This window comes from Eschrichtius robustus, chromosome 4 (assembly GCF_028021215.1).
Source record: "Eschrichtius robustus isolate mEscRob2 chromosome 4, mEscRob2.pri, whole genome shotgun sequence".
Lineage (NCBI taxonomy): Eukaryota > Metazoa > Chordata > Mammalia > Artiodactyla > Eschrichtiidae > Eschrichtius > Eschrichtius robustus.
This window is the reverse complement of record NC_090827.1, coordinates 32534593-32559611: the sequence shown is the minus strand read 5'-3', so window position 1 is coordinate 32559611 and position 25019 is coordinate 32534593. Positions and strand designations below refer to the sequence as shown.

Here is a 25019-nt window from a genome sequence, read left to right as displayed (position 1 = left end):
AAAAGTAGACAAGTGCAAGAGAAATTTAAGAAGTAGACAAATCTGGAATTAGGGATTAAGTAAACACAGGGGAGGTTGTGGGAAAGAGAGACCTGGATGACTCCTTCAAGAATGGAGTTGAAGAAGTTATGATTTGGACACTTATTATCTAAGTAGTTTCCTATATGCTAGTTTCCTATGTCCTATCTAAAGACACAAAAAGATCAAGAAAAAATAGAGTATGAAGCCAAGCTAGAGTTGAATTCTTTGCTTCTGAGCAATATCTTCAGAAGATCGGTTCATTCAATTAAACCTTCAGGGTTCAACTACCATCACAATAAAAGTTAATGGAACAGTAGTGATATGACTGCTTTAGGAACAGTTATGAAATACCCCCAACCTAACACAAGAAAACCTGGCCTTGAAATAAAAGGGGTGTGTGTGAAAGGTTCCTTTAAATTTCCTTACAAGAGCAACCCAATGATCTGTCCTTGACTCAACAGCATTCATTAACCAGCATACAAGAAGAAAAATTCATTTTATAGTTGATTGGAAAACAAATGTCTACAGAAAAACTGTATAAATCCTACATTTGCATACATGTCAAAAATTGCCTCACTGAATTTTTTAAATCGGCAAATATATAAACTGAAGTACAAGATACTCTTGGATACCATCTTCCATTATCTTCCTGTTTTTGAAAGATCCTAAATAGTAAAATGACAAGTATAAGTTATATATTTGATAAAGGTATTACATATAATACTTTCCTACGGATTAAAAAATTCTCTTAGAAATTTCTACTTTTAACTTATTTCAATACTCACAATAAAACTGGTGAAAGTGTTCCATTGTTGGTATACCAGGAACAAAGTTATAGAGGTGAAACTTCAAAGCTTCACTCTTCAGCAAGCTATAAGCCATCTCTGTAAGATTGATTCCAACTATTGCATAAGAATACCTATGTCAGAAACATTACCAGTTATCCCAGCTAGCCAAAATAGCTCATAAAGTAAATTTTTAATTATGCAAGGAATTAGTAAAAAGTAATTTTGATCCATTTCTAACACTGTATTGATTTTACAAAAATTTCTACACATTAATTTTTGTTCTTTAGAGGCTGCTGATTTTCTGGATATTATCTAAGATATGAAAACAAAGCTCTGGCCACATGAATATCTAAAACCAAAATCATTTTAAAAAAAATTAAAAAGAGTACTACATACACCCTCATTGATTTCTAAAATATACTGAGTAATCTGATATTTTCTCCTCCATTATCAGGGTATTTATTTTTATGATGTAATAGTGTTATAATGCTTTTTCAAAGATAGGTATCATTGGAATATAAAAATAATGATAAAGCTAATAATATGATGTCAATTTGCATTTCACTTCACAAGTTTCAAAGCTATTTCTCATTTTCTTATTCCCATTTCAAAGCCATTTCCTATTCCTATTTTCAAATCTATCTCTCAGAAAATTTTTATAAGGTCCTTATCTCCATTTTATAGATAAACTATACCTTGTGATAAAAATATATTGAATTACATACAAAATTGGTTTACGATTTCATTTAGCCATAAAATAATATATCATGAAGTATTCTTATGAAGTTCTTATTAACTAGAATAATCTAATTTTTAAAAATACCCGGAAATACTTTCAATTCAAGAGCTTATGGTTTCTTTAACATATCCAGCTTACCCTAACTTTGGATGATTTGAACGGGAAAGAATCTGATGAGCTTCACTGGTATAATGTTCACTGAAATACCTGAAAAAGTTTAGGAAAAATAATGAAATTAACATGTCATTCAAATTGAAGATATCCAGAAGCAATTTTAAAAGCTACTGTCAAAGTGACAGTCTTACTGCCAAAAGCATCCCAATCTCCATCTCAAGTCACTTCAGTGACTCCGAGATGCTTCTGAATCAAAACTTAATTCTGAGCTATCAGGCCTATCTAGTACAGGACATGGGCCCTTCGCTAGACTTTGAAGTATTTTGACAAATAAATGATTTAACAAGAGACCTTCACCTGTTTTAAAAGAAAATCTAGAGTTCTGTTTATTTGGTTGTTCTAAATTTTCTATAAAGTAGTCATTGTGTACCTGTTAGGACACTTCCTTTCACCTGAGCTCATTCCTTCTGTTGCAACTTGAGTCTATATTGCTTAATGCCACTGTCAATGCAATCAGAAGAAAGTCAATAGCCTTCCTTTTGCACTAAAAAAACCGCTCCTTGATCAGTGGTGTAACTAAGATCCTGGCCACAAAACAGAAGTATTAGCAGGTACAACAGAGAAATATATAAAGGTTCATACATACTGTTGGCTTATACTAATGCAACCTCTTCGAGTTCTTAAAGATAGGGACCAAATCTATTCAAACTTTGGATCACCCCATAATGCACTGATACTCATACACATATGATGACTGGCTGGATGTTTATGTAAGGATAAGAAGTAGAAGAAAAAATGGATTTCCATGGTTTATTTAAATTTTAGAAGGCACAGTCATTGACATTTTCATAAAGCATAGAAATTTCTAACCAAATGTCCCTCTATTTTTCCTTCTGCAAATTAATACTACAGACTTCCATTTTTCTTCATTGGCTCTAATTTTCAACCCATTTAAACAGGGATTGTTAACTCAGAAGTTCATGAATGAATGATCATTCATGAATGAAGGGGGATCCATGAATCACTTTAAATTATTCATACATTTTCTGTGTGTACATTTTCTGGGGAGAGAATATACAAAACTTTCATTTGATTCTCAAAGGGATCTGTAAATCCCCAAACAGAAAAAAGTCCTGTTTTAGTGCAATGCTTTCTTTACATGTTCTAATTTTCTACTTTATCTGGAGGCTGGCTCTAAAATGCCCTTAGTAGACTATTTATATTTCATTTTTTTTTGCATGATACTCAATACAGTTCAGTATTATATTAGTATTTCAATAATCAAGCTACTTTTAAAATATTCGATCTGTAACACAGAGAAACTTTTAATTTCCTTGCTGAACTTACCTAGGAAACCCCTATGTAAACAGTATCTAAGGAAAATAAGCATCTATGCAATAAGGAGACCTATTCCTTACAATAATCTGCACTGACTTACTTCCCTTCTTTCCTTCCTTCCTTCTCCTTTCTTCCTTCCTGCCTTCTCTCCCTTCCTACATACATTTTTGGCCTTAGCTTGTATATTTTACCTTTCTGCTTCTATTTCCTCATTTATTCAGATTTTTCCAGTCTCTCTTCAATTCATTTTCTGCAAAATATCCTTCTTATTTTATACCTGCCTGAGCATTCATTTACCTAAAACATCGTTATCTATCAAACTACCAGCTGTCCTTCAAAGCAACAAAATATTTCAAGAGACTTGATGACAAAGGCCAAGAAATTTTTAAAATTCATTACATAAAGGTATTTGAACAGCTTGCCTGCTTCTTGACTGTATCTTTATTTTGATCCTGAAGAGTTATAGCTCCATACACAGGACAACAAACATAATTATAGAGAAATTAGAGCTAATTTTATGTTTTCAAGCATCTCTAGTACATCAATGGCAATCAAATAATTAATATATCTGAATCTTGGTCATTTTTCAAATTAGTAGATACTAGCTCTAAATAGAGTAAAAATATCTGCAAATTATTTAAAGGTCTATCAGAACTCCTTACCACAGTCTTGAATCAAATTCTATTAAATTATTTAAATTTTAAGCTAAATTAAATTATCTTCTGGCAAATGCTGAAAAATCTTGATTTCTGAGGAAATGAACCAAAAGAAAGGTTACTCAGCAAAAGTTAAGAAAGGAAACATCAGAAGAATGTGTGTGTGTCTGAGTTTCAATTATCTGTGTAGTTTACAAGTACCAAGAAAAAAGATGGTCTTTAAACGCTAAAAACAAAAGATCCATGCGTTCTGAACAATAATGAATTTTAAAATATTTCATAATTTTTCCAAGTGAAAACAAACTGCATTTATTCTAATTAAATTCCCCAAATGGAAGTTTCTGTTTATCAAAGTGGAAAACTGACAATCTCATTTTCTGTAATTATTATTATTATTCAGACAACTGTGTTTTATCTTTGAAAAGTAGATGCGTGGAAAACTTTCATGCTCATACAATTTAGGTATTACAGAAAATGAAATACTTTTGTAACTGGAAAAAATTGTAGATATTGAAGCCCTACTGTTATCTTCTATTTTCCCCTCAAACGGCCTTATCCATATTGACCTAGATATCTTTTCTGAATATTAACATAAATTAGCTCAGTTTCAGGACTAATTTTTCACAGTAACAATTATCCAAACTTTGTTAATGGTTAGCGTTCCCATTCTAGGCATTTTATAGTCTATAAATCACAATTCAAGGACAGACCCAAACACTAGACTATCTTCATTTGCATATTCATAGCCATATTAATCTTCCAGTTTACTTTCTAAAATAGTTTTGGCTATCAATTCTGATTTTAGTTACATATTTTGAGATTTCATACATGTGCCCAAGCATAAATATTAAAGAAGAAAAACAAGAGACAGTTCATATAGGCTCTGAAAAGTCAGGGATTTAAATTACTTGTCACAGATGGCAAAGAAGTGTGAAGAGGCTTTATTATTACCTTATCTGGTTATACCTCCTAAAATGAAGTCAGAGAGCCAAGAGAGAAGAGGCAAGAGGATAAAGAGAGTAAGAAAAGAGTACACACAATTCCTTAAAAGGTATCAGAAAGGCGGTCAGGAAGAGAAAGAAAGAGGCAAGTATTGGTAAGTAAAGAAATCACACACACGCACGCGTGCGCACACACACACACAGTATATGGCTTATGTATTCATATTGTTGCCAGCACATTAGTAAATACCTTTAGCACAGCAGTTATTAAAATTCAGAGATAGTATAAAACTAGATTGATTCTTACTAAAATTTAACAAGATTAGAGATTACATGTGATTTCATTTAGAGAATTAAAGAAAGTTCATTTTCACTTACACAAGATTGATTAATCCAAGTACTCCCATGCCTCTGAAGTCTGTTTTGGGATCATCACCCTGGAAACCAATGTCAGCCCACTGTTTGGAGATTCTAGCCTTCAGTTTTTTCGTGGGCATTAGAAGATTCCAAAGCTGTACAAACATGCTTCCATATTACAAATAATAGTGATGCTCTTAATTTACCAAGACATTTTCCTTCTCATAGCTGATATATTGGTAAGTCGAATGCTTTTAATTAAACAACTTTTGTAGACAAATCATAGGCTCAACAAAGACTATATTTAGAGAACTTTTCAATTAGCCAAAAAAATATAGCATACTTATTCCAATTTAAAAGACTGATACAAAGAACAGTAGACTTTGAAAAGGTAACAAATACACAGAAATCAAAAACAATGAGATGTCTTTACTTACTAAGTAACACATATATACCAGAATTAGTAAACTGCTTCCTTGAGAAGAACACAGTGCCAGGCACTTGGCCCTTGCCTCAAACACTATATACTTAAGTAGGCTCTATTCTAATGGCGGGTGATTATCCTTAATCAGAAGGAAAATAAGTCTGAGATAGGGAGGGGATCATGGAGAAATAACACTGATAGTATTAAAACCTGTATGATCATTATTTTACAAATTTTCATAGTTTTAAAAGAAAAAGAATATGACTTGGTTGTAAGTAAATATATTCCTTAAGATTGAGGATTTAAGAACAGCTATCAAATATTGGATAGCAACAAACCAATTAGTGCAAAATAAAGTTTAAAAAATGTAATCAGTCATTTTCTAAATTCAACACCACAAGTCATCAGACAAAAGAGACTTACAAAAGTTGATAAGAAAGTTTGTGAAAATTTGCAAAACAGAAATACTTGCATTTTTTTTTTTTTTCCCATTTCACTACCATTTCAGGCACTGCTGAGTAAAGGACTCCTAATGAAAGGAGTATCCTGTCACCTCGAATGAAATGTGAAGACTTTGCGACCTTACTGTAAGACAGGGTCAGCACTCTGGCCCTGAAGCTAATCCAATCATCACACTGGGTTTTATCTGGTCCCTTCTCTCATTACTCACACATGCACCTGCTCACCTTAGTGTCTCTCCATGAGCTCAGCAAGGGTTTGATTATGCAAAGGATGAGGCCTCAGTGATGTGGTGAGAGACAAGGTAAGACCACTAAAACTCAAAATTCAGCATGCGTAAATGTCAAATTTCGGGGTTCCACCCCTGAAGATTCTGATTTTGTAGGCAAAGGTGGAAGCTTGGATTCTGAATATTAAACACTGGTTAACTTTAGTGAAGGTGGCTCTTGGACTGTACTTAAAGAAACACAGATCTCCTTAGCCCCTTACCCTGCTGAGCATGCGTGAGGCTGGGTGATTCACTGCCAGCAACTGGCTCTTCACCTCTGAATGAGTTTCATGATGAATCACCGAGATGAAAATTCCCTTGACTCAAATGCTAGGACTTGGGTCTTACCCCTTCTCTAAAGGGAAGGTATTGTGTAGAGAGCGTCTGAAGTTAAGGGAATAATGATGAGGAGGAGGCTATAAAGAGGTCAAGCCTTAGTGAGTGCCAGGCACTATGCTAACACTTGAAACATAAAAATTCAATCCGCAGCAACAGTCCTTTGAGTAGTTTTATTATCCTCACTGACAAAATCAAGTTTTATTTTTAATTTTAAAATTAGGTGAAGTGTATATTTATCTCCTCCTGAAAACAAGTTCTGTTGTTTTTAAACTTGTCTCTTACTGTTACTTGAATACTCTCAATATTTGTTTCTTTCCACAGCACTTTTAGTTTATAACAAACTCCTAACACCAGGTGCCATGTGCTATTTTCCCTAACTATAACCATTTAAAAATATAATTAGAATAGGTGAAGTGGATGGGCAAGCTGATTCAGCTCTATTTCAGAACTGAACTTTCTAAAGCAAATGACTTCATCTCCTCTACGCCTTAGAACTAACCTCATCCCTACAATAAAGGTACTAGATCGGATGATCTGGAAAGCTTACTCCAGGCCCGATATTCTCGAATTTCAGCATCTCACTGGCCTTATGCATTTTTACTTCAGAAATAAGAAATAGGAAGGTTCTAAGTAAATTTCTTTACTCTCTTAATTTTTAAATCTATTGTGGCAATATTTGGCACATTTCATAAATCCCAAAAGATCTGACATAATAATCTGAAAAGGGACATCTATGTTCATAATTCAAGAGTAAGCTGAAAAAAATGCCTAATTTATGTGAGGATTTATATAAAAAGTAGGGGGAAAAAATCTGAAGCTTGTGGACTCATACTTCTCAGTTGAAAAGATCTCCTTTTATAAGTTTATAATTTATTTCAGAATTAAAAGCATTAAAATAAAATTTGAATCTATCTCATTGATGCTTATCAGGAAATTATAAAAATAGTTAACTAAAAATCTTTCACCAATATAATAAAATTCTCTGAGAGGCAAAGAAATCAGATGGCTGTGTAAGCCTCCAGATTCTCCACACAGGCCTTACTAGCTCAAGCCTGATTTATTTTCCAGTGTAACTCCAAATACAGAACACCAAAACTTACCTTGAGAAGCAGCTTTTCATGTTGCAGGTTATCAGAATCATATGGTTTTTTTCTCACACTTTCTACATCCAAATAGAGCTGTTTATAACCAGATATCTGTAGTAAGCATGCCTTCATACAGATTTTAAAACTGAAAATGATAAAAGTTATTATTTTTAAAAAATCGTACCTTCTTATCACAATAAAGTAATGCCTTCCATAGCTTGTGGTTCATATGTCTATTTAGAAAGCATTCCCTAGCTTTTGGTTTACTACAGTAAGCATCAAGAGCCTCTGTAAACACAAAACATTATACAAAGTATCATGCAAGATGTGATAGAACAGGGCCTACAAAGAGGGCAAGACAGGTAGGAAAGGCAAACTTCCAAAACTGCAAACTTTGTAAATCCTTGATTCGTTCACTTCTTTTCATGTTTTCTCTGGGCAATCTCATGCGTTCCCAAATCTTTATTGTGAGACACTACCAGCAGACCTAATTTTCCAAGGATATAGCAACACACAATGCCATGACAGGTTCTCCCAGTTCTTCCAAACACAACAGCTTATCTTCCCTGAAGAAGCATGCTCTTTCTCAACTCTAAATCCATTAATGGAATCACTAAGCACTAGTTCCCCAAGCTAGAACGCTCCGAGTTCTGACCTTCCTTTCCATCAACAATACATCAAAAGGTTCCTGAGCCCTTATCCTTTCTAGCTCTGAAATGTCCCTCAAAGCCCTCATCATATATATCCATTTACCCTGGTGTATTTATGGCTTCATCATCTCTTGCCTGAATGACTCAGTTTCCTGACTGTTTTGTCTTTATTCCTTCTATCAGCCTCCCACTTCTTCAAATTTACCCTTCATCTTCCTAAAATACATATCTGATAATATAGCTTGTTTGCTTAAAAAAAAAAAAAGAATCAGAGGACAACATCTAAATCTCTCAGTGTGGCATGAGAGACTCCTTGCAATATATCTCTGATCTTGCACTCCACTCACTTCTCCAACCTCTGCTCTGTGCCTATTCAACGCTCCGGCTACAAAGGACTCCCTGTCATTCCCAGATACTCAAGGACTCCGTGTCTTGTTGGCACCTTCCTCGGCACGGAATGTCCTCCCCTACCCATTCAACAAGGTCCAGCTCAAACGTCACCTCTTCTGTGGAATTATCGTCACACTTCTCTCCTGTACCCTCCCCTGTTTCAGCCCAAATAAATTACTCCTTCCTCAATATTTACAAAGAAAATACCAAATGCAGAAAAGATTGCTAAATATTTACTATCTCAATATACTTGTGCTGGGAACATAGAAATGTAATAAGTCAAGTCCTCTTATGGAACTCAGAATTTATTTGGGGAAGAAAAAGAGCGAATCAATGACTACAGTACAATGGGTTAAATGTATGATAGAGGACCTTCCTGGAGGAGGACAGAGGAACCGAATTTTGAAGGACAAGAAGGACACAGGAGTCATTATTTAAGTTTGGGAACGTAATGGTAAGTTACCTTCGAGAAGGCAGATGATAAACTGGCAATAGTACTGGACTGGGAACCCAGAGATATAGGTTTTAGTCCTGCTTCCATCACTCACCTCTCTGGACCTCACTTCCTCATCTAGTGAAGTGAAAGGGCTGAATTAGATGATCTCCACAAACCCTTCAGCTCTAACGTTTCACAACTGTGTGAGATCTCCAGCCTCACAGGATGTAAGCATACGATAAATGAGAACACCGTAAAAACACATACCTGGCATCCTTCTCAGGGTTAATATTCTTTTCCTTCATTATATCTACTACACATCTGTCCACTTCACTCTGAACAACAAGTGTCGCTTTCTGTAAGACCTATTTGTGTGAAACAAAGCTGAATGAGAAAAATCCCCTATTGCTGAAAAAGAACAGTATGTTTTGAGGTATTTAGTCAACTTCATAATGCGTGTATTAAAATGCAAAACCAAATGAAACCGAATTTGTTTCAAATTTTCAGTAGGGCTAAAATCATACATACATAAAATAGAAGAGAAGCAGCATGATGTATTAGATGAAGTCTTCCTTAACTGAGAATCAAGAGGGTCTAAGCCAATGAGTTCTTAGCAAATAAGTTCCCACCATAGTATGCTTATGAAGCAAATACTTTTTATAAAATTCTAAAATTACATAATAAAAATATATGTACAAAAATTTTAATGCAGAAGGAAAAAGATTTAAATTTTAAATGCAGAAGAGCAAAAAGAAGAAAAGTCAAATAATCTTGTCAATCCTACCACCAGAGATAGCCACTGGTAACAGATTAGCAGATATCCTTCCAGTCTTTTTTTCTATGCATATAAAACAGATGTCTTAAATAATATGTCTTATAAATGTCCACTGGATCCTTCCTCTCAAGAAATAAGCAAGTTCAGGCCTTCTTTACCCTTAAAAGGTTTCTTTAACTCTTATCCCTCTTTAAGCTACTATCAAAATTCCATCTGATATTCCTTATACTCCAGACAAAATAATCTAATCATACTTGGAGTTATGCTTCTGCATATCCTGGGCCTTTCTTCTGGAATGTTCCTTTTCCCAATCTCTAGACATATCAATTCTTCCCATTTCTAAGCTAGCTCACATACCAGATCTAGGAAGCTTTCCCTGATTCTATTCAAGTGGAAGTAACCTCTCCTCTCTTGGAATCCGCATAATAATGTACCTGTAACCTTTCTGTGACTCTTATCACTTTCTATAGTATAGTTATTTTTATATATTAAGTGGAAAATTCTCTGAGGACAGAGACTGTATCTAACTCATTTTTTCATATCCTGTATAGAAGAGATAACAGACATATAATTATTGAACGGAGATATTTGACAGATGAAAACCTTAAGAAAGGCAACTGTTTCAGTAAAAGTCATGTACAGCAATGCGTAAGATTATTTTAAAGAAAGGAAGGAAGGGAGGGATGGAGGAAGGGAGGGATGGAAGAAAGAAGGAAAGTTAGGATATGAAGGAAAGACAAAAAAAAAAAGGGCTTCCCTGGTGGCGCAGTGGTTAAGAATCTGCCTGCCAATGCAGGGGACACGGGTTCGAGCCCTGGTCCGGGAAGATCCCACATGCCGTGGAGCAACTAAGCCCGTGCGCCACAACTACTGAGCCTGCGTGCCTAGAGCCCGTGCTCCACAACAAGAGAAGCCACCGCAATGAGAAGCCCGTGCACCACAATGAAGAGTAGCCCCCGCTCACCACAACTAGAGAAAGCCTGCACGCAGCAACAAAGACCCAACGCAGCCAAAAATAAATAAATAAAATAAATTTTTTAAAAACCCCGAAAAGACTCTCCAAAGCAAATTAAAAAGTGAGAAGGAAAATGATCGCAGACTAACAATCAGTAGGCTACAGATATGGTCAACGTCTAATTGGTCAAACCCTGGGATAATATGGCTACCGTAAATGTCTTGAAGCTTGAAGACCAGCACTAGTGAAAGGGTTACCTTCACCATGGGTAGAAACCTTTTCCATATATTACAAACTCCTAAAACATGAAAAAACCAGTCAAACGTCCCCTCCTCTGTGAAGTCTTCCTCAGCCCTGGAGTTAGCTGCTCCCTTATGCTCAAACCTCTGTTAGAGAGCAGTTACTCTGCGATATTTCTTTACTCCTCAGCAGACTCTGTCTCTCTCACTTATTCTCACACTATGAATGAATGACTAACCAATTAAATGAACTTGCCCAAAACATACACAAACCTACACACAGTGTTCAGACTAGAAACCATGCCTAATCTCTCAGCAAATACTTTGGCCTGTATACGCTATTCCATTACTTTTCTTTAAATTGAGGTTAATTTAAATACAGTGAAAGGAATGGATGTTACATATTCAGTTTGACCAGTTTTGACAAATGCACATACACAAATAATCCACATCCCTATCAAAATATAGAACATCTCCATCACTGCAGAAAGTTCCCTCATGCCCCTTCCCAATCAATCCCTCCCCCAACAAGCACCCACTGTTCTGCTTTCTATCACCATAACTTTGTGGTGTGCATATAAATGGAATCATAAAGTATGTACTATTCTGTGTCTGCCTTCTTTTGCTCAACATAACGTTTCTAGAATTCATCCACATTCTTGCTTTCATCAGTAATTTGTTCCTTCCAATTGTTGAGTAGTATTCCATTGTATGAATACACCTGAATTTGCTTACTCATTCTCCCGGTGATGGGTATTTGCATTGCTTCCAATTTTAGACTATCATGAATAATATTTTTTGTCTTTGTGACTATTCGAGGCTCTTGTCCTTTTAAAAATTGTGTTGTCTTTTTATTACTGAGCTCTAAAAGTTCTTTGCGAGACATAAGTCCCTAATCAGATATATGTACTGCAAATATTTTCTGTCTTGCCAATTCATTTCTTAAAGGTGTCTCTGATAAGTAGTTTTTATTTTGACACAGTCTAATTTTTCTATTTTTTATTTAAATGGTAACGCTGTGTCTTCTCTAAAAGACATTTTTGCTTAACCCATGGTAGAAGATGCATATTCTCCTACACTTTCTTTGAGAAGTCTTAAAGTTTTGGTTTAAACATAGGTCTAAAGTCCATATCAAATTAATTTTTACATGTAGAGGGAGATAGGAGCCTCCCCTCCCCCAATTTGGACATCCAGTTGTTCCAGCACTATTTATTGGTTTTCCAATATTTTCCTGTCCTCACTGAATTGCTTTAGCATCCTTGTTAAAAATTATATATGGTCTATTTCTGTTCTCTCATCTGTTATATTTATCTATTTGCCTAGAAAGTCTTGAAGTTAGTATAAATCTTCTAACTTTGTTCTTTCAGAAGATTATTTGGGCTATACTAGTTTCCTTAAAATTCTGTATAAACTTTAAATGAGCTTGCCACTCCCTTCAAAAATAGCTTGCTGGGATTTTGACTGGAATTGCATTGAATCCATAGGTCGGTGTGGGGATCAGCATCTTAAGAATATTGACTCTTCCAAGTGATGAACACAGTTTATCTTTCCATTTTAAGTTTTCTCAGGAAAAGGAGTTGTAATGCGGACGTCTCACGTAGCTTTCGTTATATTTATCCCTGAGTATTTTACGTTTCTGGATGCTACTGTTAAGTGGAACTGTTCTTTTTTTGTTTTCCAAAAGTTTGCTCTTAACATACGGGGACATACTGTGTCCTACGACATTGCTAAATTCATTTATCAATAATGCTGGTAATTTTTATAGATTTCTTAGCATTTTCTATACTCACAAACTATGTCATCTGTTAATAAAGACAGTTTAAAAGGAACCATTTTGAGATATGTCAGAGCACACGGTTTTTTGTGTTTTTTTTAAATTTCATTTATTTATGGCTGTGTTGGGTCTTCGTTTCTGTGCGAGGGCTTTCTCTAGTTGTGGCAAGCGGGGGCCACTCTTCATCATGGTGCATGGGCCTCTCACTATCGCAGCCTCTCTTGTTGCGGAGCACAGGCTCCAGATGCGCAGGCTCAGTAATTGTGGCTCACGGGCCCAGTTGCTCTGCGGCATGTGGGATCTTCCCAGACCAGGGCTCGAACCCGTGTCCCCTGCATTGGCAGGCAGACTCTCAACCACTGCGCCACCAGGGAAGCCAAAGACAGTTTATTTCTTTCTTTTCAATCATTATGTCTTAGATTTCCTTTCCTTCCCTTACTACACTGCCTAGGACCTTTAGCACAATGCCGAATAAAAGGAGAGTAAACATCCTCGCCTTGTTCACAACTGAGTGTGGAGAGCGTTCAATATTTCAGTGTTGTATACCTATCATGCTAGCTGCAGGGTTTTCATAGATGGCCTTTAATAGGAGGAGGAAGTTCCTTTTACTCCTAGTTAGTTGAGTGTTTTTGACCATGAATGGGTCTTGAGTTCTGCCAAAACAGTTTTTCAGTACCTACTCAAATGATCTTATTTTTCTAATTTACTTTGTTAATGTGGTAAGTTACATTCATTGATTTTGAAAATGTAGTCATGACATATTATTCTTTTTATATATTACTGGGATCAACTTGCTAATGAAGAATTTTTGTATCTATATTCAGGAAGGATATTGATTTGTAATTTTCATTTATTACAGTGTCCTTGTCTGGTTTTAATATCAGGATTATACTGGCCTCATAAAATATGTTTCTTTCTACTCGATTTTCTAGGAGCTTATGTAATAGCAGTATTATTTTTTCTTCTTAAATGTTTGATAAGAGTTTGCTAGTGAAGCTAATATTGGAAGATTTTTTTTGTGCAAAATGTTTAAATTACAGATTCCATTTATTAGGTATATGGCTATTTCAATTGTTTTATTTCTTTGTGTTAGTTTTGCTAAACTGTGTTTTTCAAGCACTTTGTCTCTTTCATCTAAGCTATAGACTTCATTGGCATCAAGCTGTCCATAGCACCTCCTTATACTTTAGTGACTACAGGCTGTGGTGATGCCCCCTCTATCATTCCTGATATGGGCAATTTGGGCTTTCTCTCTTTCTTGATCAGCGTTCTTAGAGGGTTATTAATATTACTAATTTTTTCAAAGAATCAACTTTTGAGCTTGGTGATATTTCCTATTTTTATCTGTTTACTATTTTGTTAATTTTTTCTTATTTTCATTATATCCTTTCTTTTATTTACTTTGGGTTTAATTTTCTCTCTTCTAGTTTCTTAAGGTATAAGCATAGCTCACTGATTTCAGGCCTTTAAAAACTGCTTTGGGTGTACTCCACAAATTCTGATATGTTGTGTTTTCATTACCATTCACTTCAATTCTCTTTTTAAATTTCCCTTGCGAGCACTTCTGTGATCCATGGGTTACTCAGATTCTTAATTTCCAGATATTTGGGGATTTTCTAGATGTTATATTTTTCTTATTTCTTTTTTTTTAAAATTAATTTATTTTATTTATTTATTTTTTTGGCTGCGTTGGGTCTTCGTTGCTGTGTGCGGGCTTTCTCTAGTTGCGGCAAGTGGGGGCTACTCTTCGTTGTGGTGCATGGGCTTCTCGTTGCAGTGGCTTCTCTTGTTGCAGAGCACAGACTCTAGGCGCGTGGGATTCAGGAGTTGTGGCACGTGGGCTACAGGAGCTGTGGCACGTGGGATTCAGTAGTTGTGGCACGTGGGCTCCAGTAGCTGTGGCACGTGGGCTCAGTAGTTGTGGCTCGCGGGCTCTAGAGCGCAGGCTCAGTAGTTGTGGCACACGGGCTTAGCTGCTCCGTGGCATGTGAGATCTTCCCGGACCAGAGACCGAACCTGTGTCCCCTGCATTGGCGGGCGGATTCTTAACCACTGCACCACCAGGGAAGTCCTCTTATTTCTAACTTAATGCTGTTGGAGACAGAAAACATACTCTGTATGCATTCAGTCCTCTGAAACTTACTGAGACTTAAAAGAAACCAGTATATGATATATCTATATGACTGTTCCATGTGTACTTGGGAATATGTATTTTGCATTTGTTGGGTGTAGCACTCTATAAATATCAATTAGGTCAAGATGGTTAATCGTATGTTCAAATTGTATAGAGCCTTCTGATTTTTTTTTTCTTGTTGTACTATCATTTACTGAGAGAATGCAGTAAAGTTTCCAGCTACAATTGTGGGTTCATATATTTCTCTGTCTAGCTGTGTCTATTTTGGCTTCAAGTATTTGGCAGCTTTGTTAATAAGTGTATACACATTTAATACTGTTATGTTTTCTTGATAAATTAGCCATTTTATCATTACCAAAAAAAAAAAAAGATTTAGTCTCCAGTAACACTCCAGGTTTATATTTTCTAAAAGAAAGCCACAAAAGCTTTGTTATGCTTATTGTTTGCACGGTATATGCTTTTACTTTCTATTTGTTTGTGACTTTATGTTTAGAGTATGCTTCTTGAAATAACATTCAGTTAGTTGGGTCTTGCTTTTTTATCCATCTGTCAATCTCTGGCTTATTCTCTAACCTTTTGGTAGATCTTTGGTTCCTAATCAAAAACAAAATAACAGCTGGATGGAGGAGAAATATAACCCATTACATTTTCTAAGTTCTCATGTATCCCAACGTTGTCTAAGTTCTCATGGAGCTCATGAAGGTATATTCAATACTGGAATATACAGGACTTAAAGAATTTCTTAGGTCAGCAATTCTAAAACTTTCTCTTTTAACCTAAAACTATGTAAGTATCCAAAGACCCTTTTCCCAATGATGTTTACTTTAGAGCTAAAGAAAAAGTAGGTGATAATAAACAAGAAAGCAACATATACAAATCACTTATCATATATTTTGTAAGAAAATAATATATGCTTATGCATATTTTATTACAGAATAACATTCAATAAACATAAAAGTAATCTAGTCTTTTTTATTACACCTACCTTGATGGTAAGTTACAAATTATATGACTAGCCAAATTATATTTATAGCCAACAAACATCAACAGTGAGTTTCACCATGCAAGCAAATCTGGGGAAATTATATATACATTTGTGTTAGTGTAACCACAGAGTGTGAATGTTTCATTTTTGAACCACAATGCCTATGTGGTTATATACTTAAAAGTTAGGTAGTTAAAGTCTAATTTTGGAAAATTAGAGACCAAAAAATATGCAAATGTGCATTACTATACCATCAATGCACAGACAAGTAAACTGATGCTATAAAACTAATTTATCATTCAATAGCTATGTTATCATTACTATTTAAGAGCTAAGACAGCAGCTCTAACCAAACAACAGCCAATCAAAAACACGATTAGACTGACAAAGTGTTCTTTCCCTAAATTTCAAATTTTTCAAATACCCATACATGCATAAGTACAGTGGAGCTCTGCAACATTACCATACATTGAATAGCAGCCAGACCTCTTAGCAGAATACTGAACTAGACTCCTCAAGTTCTAAAAAGGTTTTCATTTTCATTTATAAATCCCAAAGTTTTAGTAATCCTTAATATATAATTGATAAGTGGTTGGTCCTAATGTAAAATACAAGCAAATGAGACTCAATTTTTAACAATCAAGGAAAGAATTTCCACTACAGAACAATTCACAACCCAATAGGACCACACTATCACTGCTTTAGGGAACTGACCTTAATAGATTAAAATCACTTTTATTCACAGCAATCATTGGTAATGTTAAGTATTTAAATAACTAAGAGGTTTTCATGCATATTTTAAACTTCTAAAAATTTTGTAGTGTATGTTGGTTTAATCCCATCATCATTAACGTAATATTAGTGATACCTATCAGGTACTGGGTATTCTCTTAGGCTGCTTTCATTATAATAATATTTCTAATCCTGAAACAACCATGTGGATATTAATACCTCCTTTGACAATGAGAAAATGAGTAACTTGCACAAACAACTAGAAAGTGATACAATCAGAATCTGAACTCAGATTTTTTTCATAGGAATATAAAAGTAGAGCGGGTTAATAGAAATATCACAAAATCAGAATTCAATTTCACTCTACAAAGTAAATGAAATATACAAATGAGACACAATACACACCATAAATTGTATATTTAAACTGATGAGACTTCCTCCATTAGCTTATTGACAAGTTTACCTTAGATTTAAAACCGCAAGAAAGCAAAGCTCCTGTGATTTAATTCAGTAAGTATTTAACTACCCATTTGTTGACTATTCCTTTTTAGTATGCCCTCCAAAACACAATTAGCAATTTATATTTTTAAACAATAAAATCATAAGAATAGAATTTTAATGTTTACTTTTCAAGTGAACTTTGCCAGTAAATGAGATAAAAGAATGAACATTTTATTTTCTTTAACTTGTAACCACTACCTTAAAGCCTCCAAACACTTCAGCCCACATTTACCTCTTCCATCTCTAAATGCCTGTTTTTAATTACATTAGATTTCAGTCTTTTTTTTTTTTTTTTAAGTCCCAAAGACCCTGGTGGAATGTTGAACATATGGCAACCATTCAAATCTTCGGTCAAGGATTTGACCAAGGCACTAGAGTTCTTAAAAAGTATCATCTTGTGTGCAGTCCCACTTAAGTTTGGGGTAATTTTACCACATATAAAATCCCATTAGTAAATTTTACGACCAAAAATGTCATTACAATCCATTTTGGTAATGATGGTTACAGAGATAGATGTGAAAGTGAGTTCCCAGTTCCAGAACCCCTCCAGAGGTTCATCTACAATTTATGATATTGTTACTTTGTGAAATTGCATCCTAAGTTTCAATTAATGGAACTGTATGGGTGGATAGGTATAAACAAATTTTTAGAACAAGCAACTTGTTAACTTTCTAGATCCCTACAGTCTCATTTAAAAAAAAGAATATTAATCACTTTATAGGATTCTAAACAAAGGGGTAGGACTCTAGACTCTTCTCCCCTCCCCGGTATTCATTCACGTATATGAGTTATTCCCATATTGACCACTCATAAATAAAAGACTAACTAAATCAGTAAAGCACCTATTTTATAGGTCACTCTCCAAAACTTAACAGATATGCTTGCAGTATTCAGCAGTGCCCATTTTCTTTCCAGCATGAATCAGTAACTCATATCAATATCACTAGACAGTAGCAAATCAACAATTTTTGACCCTATATTCTCGATCCACATTGTACATCATGACCAAATACAAACATATATACGGATATCTAAAACAGATATAGATGCACACACAGATAACTAAAAGTGAATTTTCATGAAACCATATTTAACCTTACTACGACCACTGTTTTCTAATTATTTTCTATTCCATTCCTTTTGTTGTTGTTGTTGTTGTTTAATGCTGGCTGTGATCTACCACAGGATTTCAAACAATGGTCTACATGTTCCATACTCTAACTTTGCCACACCAAATAATCTATATATAGAGAAAAAAAGTTGCAAAACACTATAGGGAAGCATGTGGTAGACTATATTATTGGTCCCTGTTTTTCACTCCTGTGTAATTGAATTATATACCCACATGCCTAACATGGCCTCATGGTGGGCATAATGTATTTTTCCACCCCTTGACTTGGGCTTGGCCATGTAACTTACTTTAAGGATATTAATGGACATGACACAAGAAAACTTAAAATACACCTCTGTGACTGGACGTTCAATGATCAACTGTGAGAAGAATATTTCCCAGGTACCTTTTCAACCTAGGTCCCACAATGAGACAACTGCAACAGACCTGAACTTGGCACCAGCTTGAAGAAGAGCCTTTCCAGTTGGCCCACAGACACATGAGCAAGAAATAAATAATGCATTTATTTATAATGCATTTATATAATAAACCTATGCCCTGAGATTTTATAAGTTTGTTACACAGCAGCAGCTGACTAATAAACAGTATGAGGTATGACTTATTTTGGATCAAAAGGTACATGACCCAGATTTTCTATAACTATCCAAACCTATCCTAAGGGCACAGTCTATGAGAAAGTTTTCCCCCTAAGACCCTGCTTTCCCAAAAGCTATCAAGTTTTGAGGTAAAATAAACAAGCAAAACCTCAGAACAGAAAAAATTATTCAAATACCTTCTTTGTGCACGAGTAGTGCACACAAACATACACACACACAGAGAAAAAAGGTTTTAAAAAATAGAATATTCCTTCTAAGGTGGGAAAATTTCACTCAATACTCTTTACAGCAAAGACTCTGCTAGTAGGACATTAAAAATAATTCACTCTAAAATTGAGGCATTCTTTTAAAGAAAAAGTATCCCCTAGTTAAGTTGTCTAGAATTATCACCTTGATATGATCCTACCTTATTCTTGGAGTATGTCAAGGAATTTTCTAAAATGAAAAAAAAAAAAAAAGAATATTATTACTTAAATGCTGTTCGTGAATTACTCCGCACACAAATAGTATAAATATCAAGCCAGTAATAAATTACTTTAATAGTTCCAGAAGATATAATTTCTACATGAATAACACAGCAAACATTTAAAAATTTTATCCTTACAGTATGATTCCAAAATTCTCAACCCAACACACATACCGAGCCAAAGAGGTTAAGACCAACCTAACTTCCCCAGAATCATCTGTTTCTGTGCGGATCCCCAAGTGTCTACTAACTGCTGCAAATTCATCCACGGCTGCCTCAGAATAGCTTGGGTTCCAGAAACTCATCTTAAGAATACAGTGAGACTCATCTTAAGAATACAGTGCGAGTGCTCTAAACTACCTTTTCATGTGTTAGCCTTATGAAGTAAGCGTTTAGATTTGAAGAGCTAGCAAACGAAACATACAACAAAGGGGCAAAAAGGAAGACTTTAGATTATCTGGACAACCATTCTCTAACCAGACGAAAAGCAAAACAGCTTTTTCGTTCTTGCTTTCTGCTTCAAGAATCACAAGAACGTTTTTTACTGGTCTATTAACAAATTTTTCTGGCAAATAGTAAACAGTCTCCTTTTCTCAGCAATTTGAAAACTTCAAGAAAAATGTTCTTGCTGCAAAATAAAGTCTTAAGATGTTCTTCCCCCATAATATAAAAAACCAATCAATACTACTAAGAGTTCTTATCAGGAGGTACTTTGCTCTTCTCAGAGCAGTCAAAAGGGCAAATCAAAAGAGCAGGCAATAATTTAAGTCAGCTACAAAGTTGTGAAAAATCTAGGGAAGTAATTAAACTTCAATCATCTAGCTGCCCTGAGGCTCATTCTCTCCTTACTCGCCATTCTTCCCCTGTTGTCTTGGCTACCAACACCCACTCCTCAAATCTTACAGGGGTGGATTTCTTAGTTGAAGCACACTTGTTCAACACAAAAGACGTTGTGGTTAAGTCATGATTTTCCATCTGACACAGTGAACATGAATTGCAGCCCATCCCTGGTCTGCCTCACTCTGGCCAAAGAGAAATGACCTCGATCATATTTCTCACTCATCTGCGTTCTAATTTAAAGCCATATTTTCAAGTAAGTATTGAAAGCTGATCAATTTTAGAAGGTACTAGAGCAGCACTGTTCAATAGAAATATAATGCAAGCCCAAATGCAAACCACATATGTACCTTAACATTTTCTAGTAGCCATATTAGAGTAAAAGAAACAGATAAAAGTAATGTTAATATACCTTAACCCAATAGATCCAAAATATTATCATTTCAACATACAATGAATATAAACAATTATTAATGAGATACCTTTACATTCATATAAAGCCTTTGAAATCCAGAGTATATTTTCTAGTTCTGCACATTCAATTCAGACTAATCATATTTCAAGTGTTCAATAGCCACATGTGGCTATTGGCTACAGTATGGGACAGTGCAGATTTTTAATCTAATAATCTTTCCTAGGGATCACTAGATACCTGTTATTATTCTTTCATGAACTGCATAAGAGATTAAAAGATCGAAGGATGCTGAATATAAAAATGGATCTCCTTCACTGAAGTGAAAATTTCAAAGGGCTTATAGAATAGAGATTTTTCTCTAGAAAGTAGGCTGCAACCATAATCTAAGATAAAACTGATGAATTTCAGGAGCCAGAGAAGGTAATTCTTTGCACAGATGCAGAATTAAATAATAGTTTCTTTTTCTATAGAATCAGTTTTAGCGCTGGAAGGATTCAAAGTGAGATTTCAAAAATCATGAAACTGAGATTAAGTGACTTGATCGTGATACGCAAGCGCTATTGTCACTATCGGTACTGAGAAAAATATTCACGCAGAGTTAAATTTTTATTCGTTTTTAATTACCCTTTTTCGAAAAACATTACCTATCCTGTGTGTCCTTTGTGCACCTACATAGGTATCAAAAATTCGCTGCAATTCACATTTTCCAGTCATCTGTCGTAAGAGCCATTTCATCCAAAATCGAAAGAAGTGCCCATAGAAGAACTCCCACAAAGAAATAAACATTTTTTCCTGGAGAAGGAAATATATGACAGGTTTAACAGCCTTAAATTGGATTTAGAAAAAGAGAAAAAATTAGTTTATCCAACTCATCAAATCCCAAATTATATTAATAGATATAATGTTGTTCCATTGTGTCTATTTTGTAGTAGTGTTTAGGCATCTAAGAAAACAATGCCAGGTGTAATATATACCACTTAGATTAACTAAATGATGCTGGCCAAATGGTTAATTTATCATTTTAAACAATTAACTGTAAAAATCAAACGACTTACTTAGATTCAAGCTCTCAGTTCACTATTTAATTTCTTATTCTTTGAGAACAGGGCTCAACAGTTCAAGAACAAAAGGACCCCACCTAAAGAAACAATTAAATCAAATATACCATATATCAGAATTGTTTGTATAAGGAATGTCTTCTTAACCCCTGTGGATAATCTCAGTTACAGCTGTCCCCCAGTCAGGTGATGGCAGCAAATAAAAACACTACATATGGCTTACAAATGAAGTACACAAACTGAACACGGAGTAGATCACACCCTGGCTAATTGTTGATTTTCCATTCAACAGGTGAAGGGCAGAAATACTAAGAAGAGTAATAGACTACACCCTCGATAAAACTGAATCTTTATGCCATAAGAAAAATCTTCGGCTCCTAAATGAAGCGGGGTCGGGGAAATGAAAGTCAGGGGGAGTTACTTAAAAACAAAAATGCTCATCTCTTTCCTGCCTTAAACATTCCCACAGATAGATCATCTCCCGAGGGACTGTCAAATTCGAGATCCCCGCAGGTCAGTGCAGAATCAGTGCACAGAGACGGGCTGAACTGTGATTTTAAAATGAATCCATCTGGTCCGCGCTCATCAGGACAAAAGAAGCCGAACTGCCAAGCGGAGGGACCGCCAGCCTCACGGCGCCTGAGCTCCCCAGCCCTCGGGGAGCCGCTGCGCCGCCGAGCCCCCCTCCCGGAGCCTGGCTGAGCCCAGCTCGCGCCCTGCCCGCGAGTGGGAGGGAACCGCTCGCACAAAGCCCCGCCGGCCCGGCAGCCCTGCGGGACTTTCCGTAGGACACCGCGGGGCTCGCGCGCCTTCAGCGCAGCCGCACCCAAGCTGCACCAGGCGAGAGGAAAAGAAACAGCAGCCACCTCACGGGAACGGGAAGAACTAGGAGGAGCAGGAGCTGCCTCGGTTTCCCCGACTGCAAACTGCCGGCAACGGAAACGACGCTACTCGCGGTACGCTCCCTGCAAACACCGCGACCCGGAAGTCAGGGAGCGAAGCGGCGGGAACGCCTTCCCCGGCACACTGCCCGGCCCCGCCCCGCCGCCTTCTCCGATTGGCCCGAGCTCCACCAATCGCTATCTCTGAAAGGATGTCAAGCTGGGCTGCCCCGCCGCGCGTGCTCGGATTCTAGGGACGCCCGACGGTTTCCCTGGCAACCACTACCTTGAGGCACGCCCCGCGCCAAAGATCGGTCTTTGGCGGAGCGGCTCCGTAGATTTTTCTCGCCTTAAATTTCAGGTCTTTTGCGCAAGCTGAAACGGTGTACTACTCCTAGATTCTAAGCACGGGAGAAGCGATGTGCTTTGTGTAACTATCATACCGCCAAGGTTACAAAAGCGCTTTCACCTGCATTTAATCTTAATTCTGTGAAGTAATTAGTAACAGTCCCACTTTATGGATGAGGAAACAGAATTTACGTTGAATGACTTGCCCATGGCTACTACGTGGCAGATACGGAGAGCCCTGTACGTTGAGTAAAGAAGTTTAGACTTTGTCCTGTAATGATAAACATCTAATAGTACATGGAACATTTATTCCTTAGCTGGTTTTTTCTTGAAAAAGTAACTTATGCACATGATTTTTTTAAAAAATCCAACCTCAAACAGTACATTCATTAATTCAAGTATCTGTTGATTGGCCGTTGATGCACCAGGCAGTGTTCTAAGAGGGAGTCATACATTAAATAAATGAAAATATTTAGTATGTCAAGTGGTACTAAAGGGGTATTAGGGAAGGGAGGGAGAGTTTCTACATACAGTGTAGACGGGGGAGTCTCCGTGTTAAGGTGACATTTGACCAGTGTTCGGAATGAAGTAAGGGAGTGAGAGTATCTGGAGGAAGAGTATTCCAGACACTAGAAAGGCAAGTGCAAAGACATACTTCATAAGGTGGAGGAATAGCAAGAAGGGCAGTATGCCTGGAGGAGAAAGAACAAGGGGAGAGTAAAATACAAGTACAAAGGACAGTTTACACTAAAAAATAACTTCCACCCACCCATGCACAACTTCTGGTCCCTCAGCCCCGTTTCTCGAAAGCAACTAGTATTAGTTGCTTGTTTGTACCTTCAGGGACATTCTATGCAAATATATATATATACCCCCTCCATCCCCTTGTTAGCACAAACTGAAGAAGCAGTACACACTTTTCCACACCTCAACCAACTTTTTTTAAAAGGTGCTAATTGTAAAACGCTAGACATGTGAAGGGTGCATAAGCCATCATCCCTGCCCCATAGAAGCAACTAACTTGGTAATGAAATCTGGACATATACTATAATAATAAAACAGACTCGTATCTTGAAAGGAACTTAAAGATCATCTCAATGAATATTTTTTGTTGTACATAAAAAGATTCAGAAAGGCAAATTACACAGCCAAATTGGCAAATTAAGAACTAGAAACAAACCTATATTTCAGGTGTCTATTATTACACAAAACCTTCATAGAATAGAAAGTGAGATAATTCTGTAGTACAATTATAAAATCCTTTTACCTTTTCAGTGTGCTACACTGACAGCTGGGGGTGGTGGTGCAGAGAGGAACCCTTCTGCTGGTCTCCATGCTGCCTGTTGGCCCACTTCTATCCATGTTTTTCTCCAAGAGAGGAGAATGCTCACCTGTTTGGTCAGAACCTGAGAAGTTGGTTGAACTGCATTTACTGGAAGCAGGATCACTGTCTATTAAAATGCCATGTGCATATGATTTCCTCTCCTCTCTTCCACGAATTCATTTGCATATAACTAGCAGATACAATAAACCAGTCCTGTGCCTCAGGGAAGATTGGCCTTCTATCTTTCTCATTTTATTGGCTTTCTTCTTTGTGGCTGGCTAAATGGTGGTTAGATCCTAAGATTAGAATTCTGGCTTCAAGGAGAAAGTGGGACCTACTTAGGTCTCTGAACTAAATTGTGTGCTTCTACCAGGCCTTATCAGTTACACCTACATGGAAGAAAGAGGCTATGGTGTAATGGAGTTTGGTTATATTTTTATGTAGTACTGAGGAATCTCTGCTTTTCTTGGATTCTCAGACTAAACAACAAAGGCTCTGTTGATTTTAGAAACTGCTTAATGGAAAGAGTTGTTTGGTATGACTGTTAATCAACAATTTGTTACAGTGTTTGGGGTTTGATCCATGGAGGACCCAAGTAAAATATCAAGCCCTCTTTTGGAGTGTGTGAAGTCTGGAATGCAGCGAGTTTATACTGAGAAGGAAAACTGTATACTCCTTTCACTAACAGTGAAATGGATTACTTCTGCGGAAGCATTAAAAATGTTATGGGCAGTGGCAACCCTGACTGGTTTTATGATGATTTGTGTTGCACTTTCCTGAAACTAAGTTAGACACTGTGCTTAGGGGGAACCCCTCGTGTATGGATTCCCCATATAATTTTTTTTAATGGAAGGACAAGGAA

General features: G+C 36.3%; 1 protein-coding gene across 3 annotated transcripts in view; it reads right to left on the bottom strand.

Moving 5' to 3' along the window:
- ELMOD2 (ELMO domain containing 2) overlaps positions 1-22578 on the bottom strand; it is a 28193-nt gene extending 5615 nt beyond the window's left edge. Inside the window, exons 1-10 of one of the 3 annotated variants that reach the window (XM_068542535.1) lie at positions 22471-22578; positions 21602-21684; positions 21191-21338; positions 19235-19263; positions 9273-9370; positions 7545-7674; positions 4976-5109; positions 1687-1755; positions 807-940; positions 550-686 (exon numbers count right to left, since the gene is read on the bottom strand). In XM_068542535.1, the coding sequence (XP_068398636.1) occupies positions 685-686; positions 807-940; positions 1687-1755; positions 4976-5109; positions 7545-7674; positions 9273-9370; positions 19235-19263; positions 21191-21332 (738 nt within the window). In that variant the 5' untranslated portion in view covers positions 21333-21338; positions 21602-21684; positions 22471-22578 and the 3' untranslated portion in view covers positions 550-684. Of the gene's footprint in view, positions 1-549; positions 687-806; positions 941-1686; positions 1756-4975; positions 5110-7544; positions 7675-9272; positions 9371-19234; positions 19264-21190; positions 21339-21601; positions 21685-22470 lie in introns of those variants that run through there. The other 2 variants (XM_068542533.1, XM_068542534.1) reach the window with 2 other exon arrangements.
- Positions 22579-25019: the final 2441 nt, after the last annotated feature.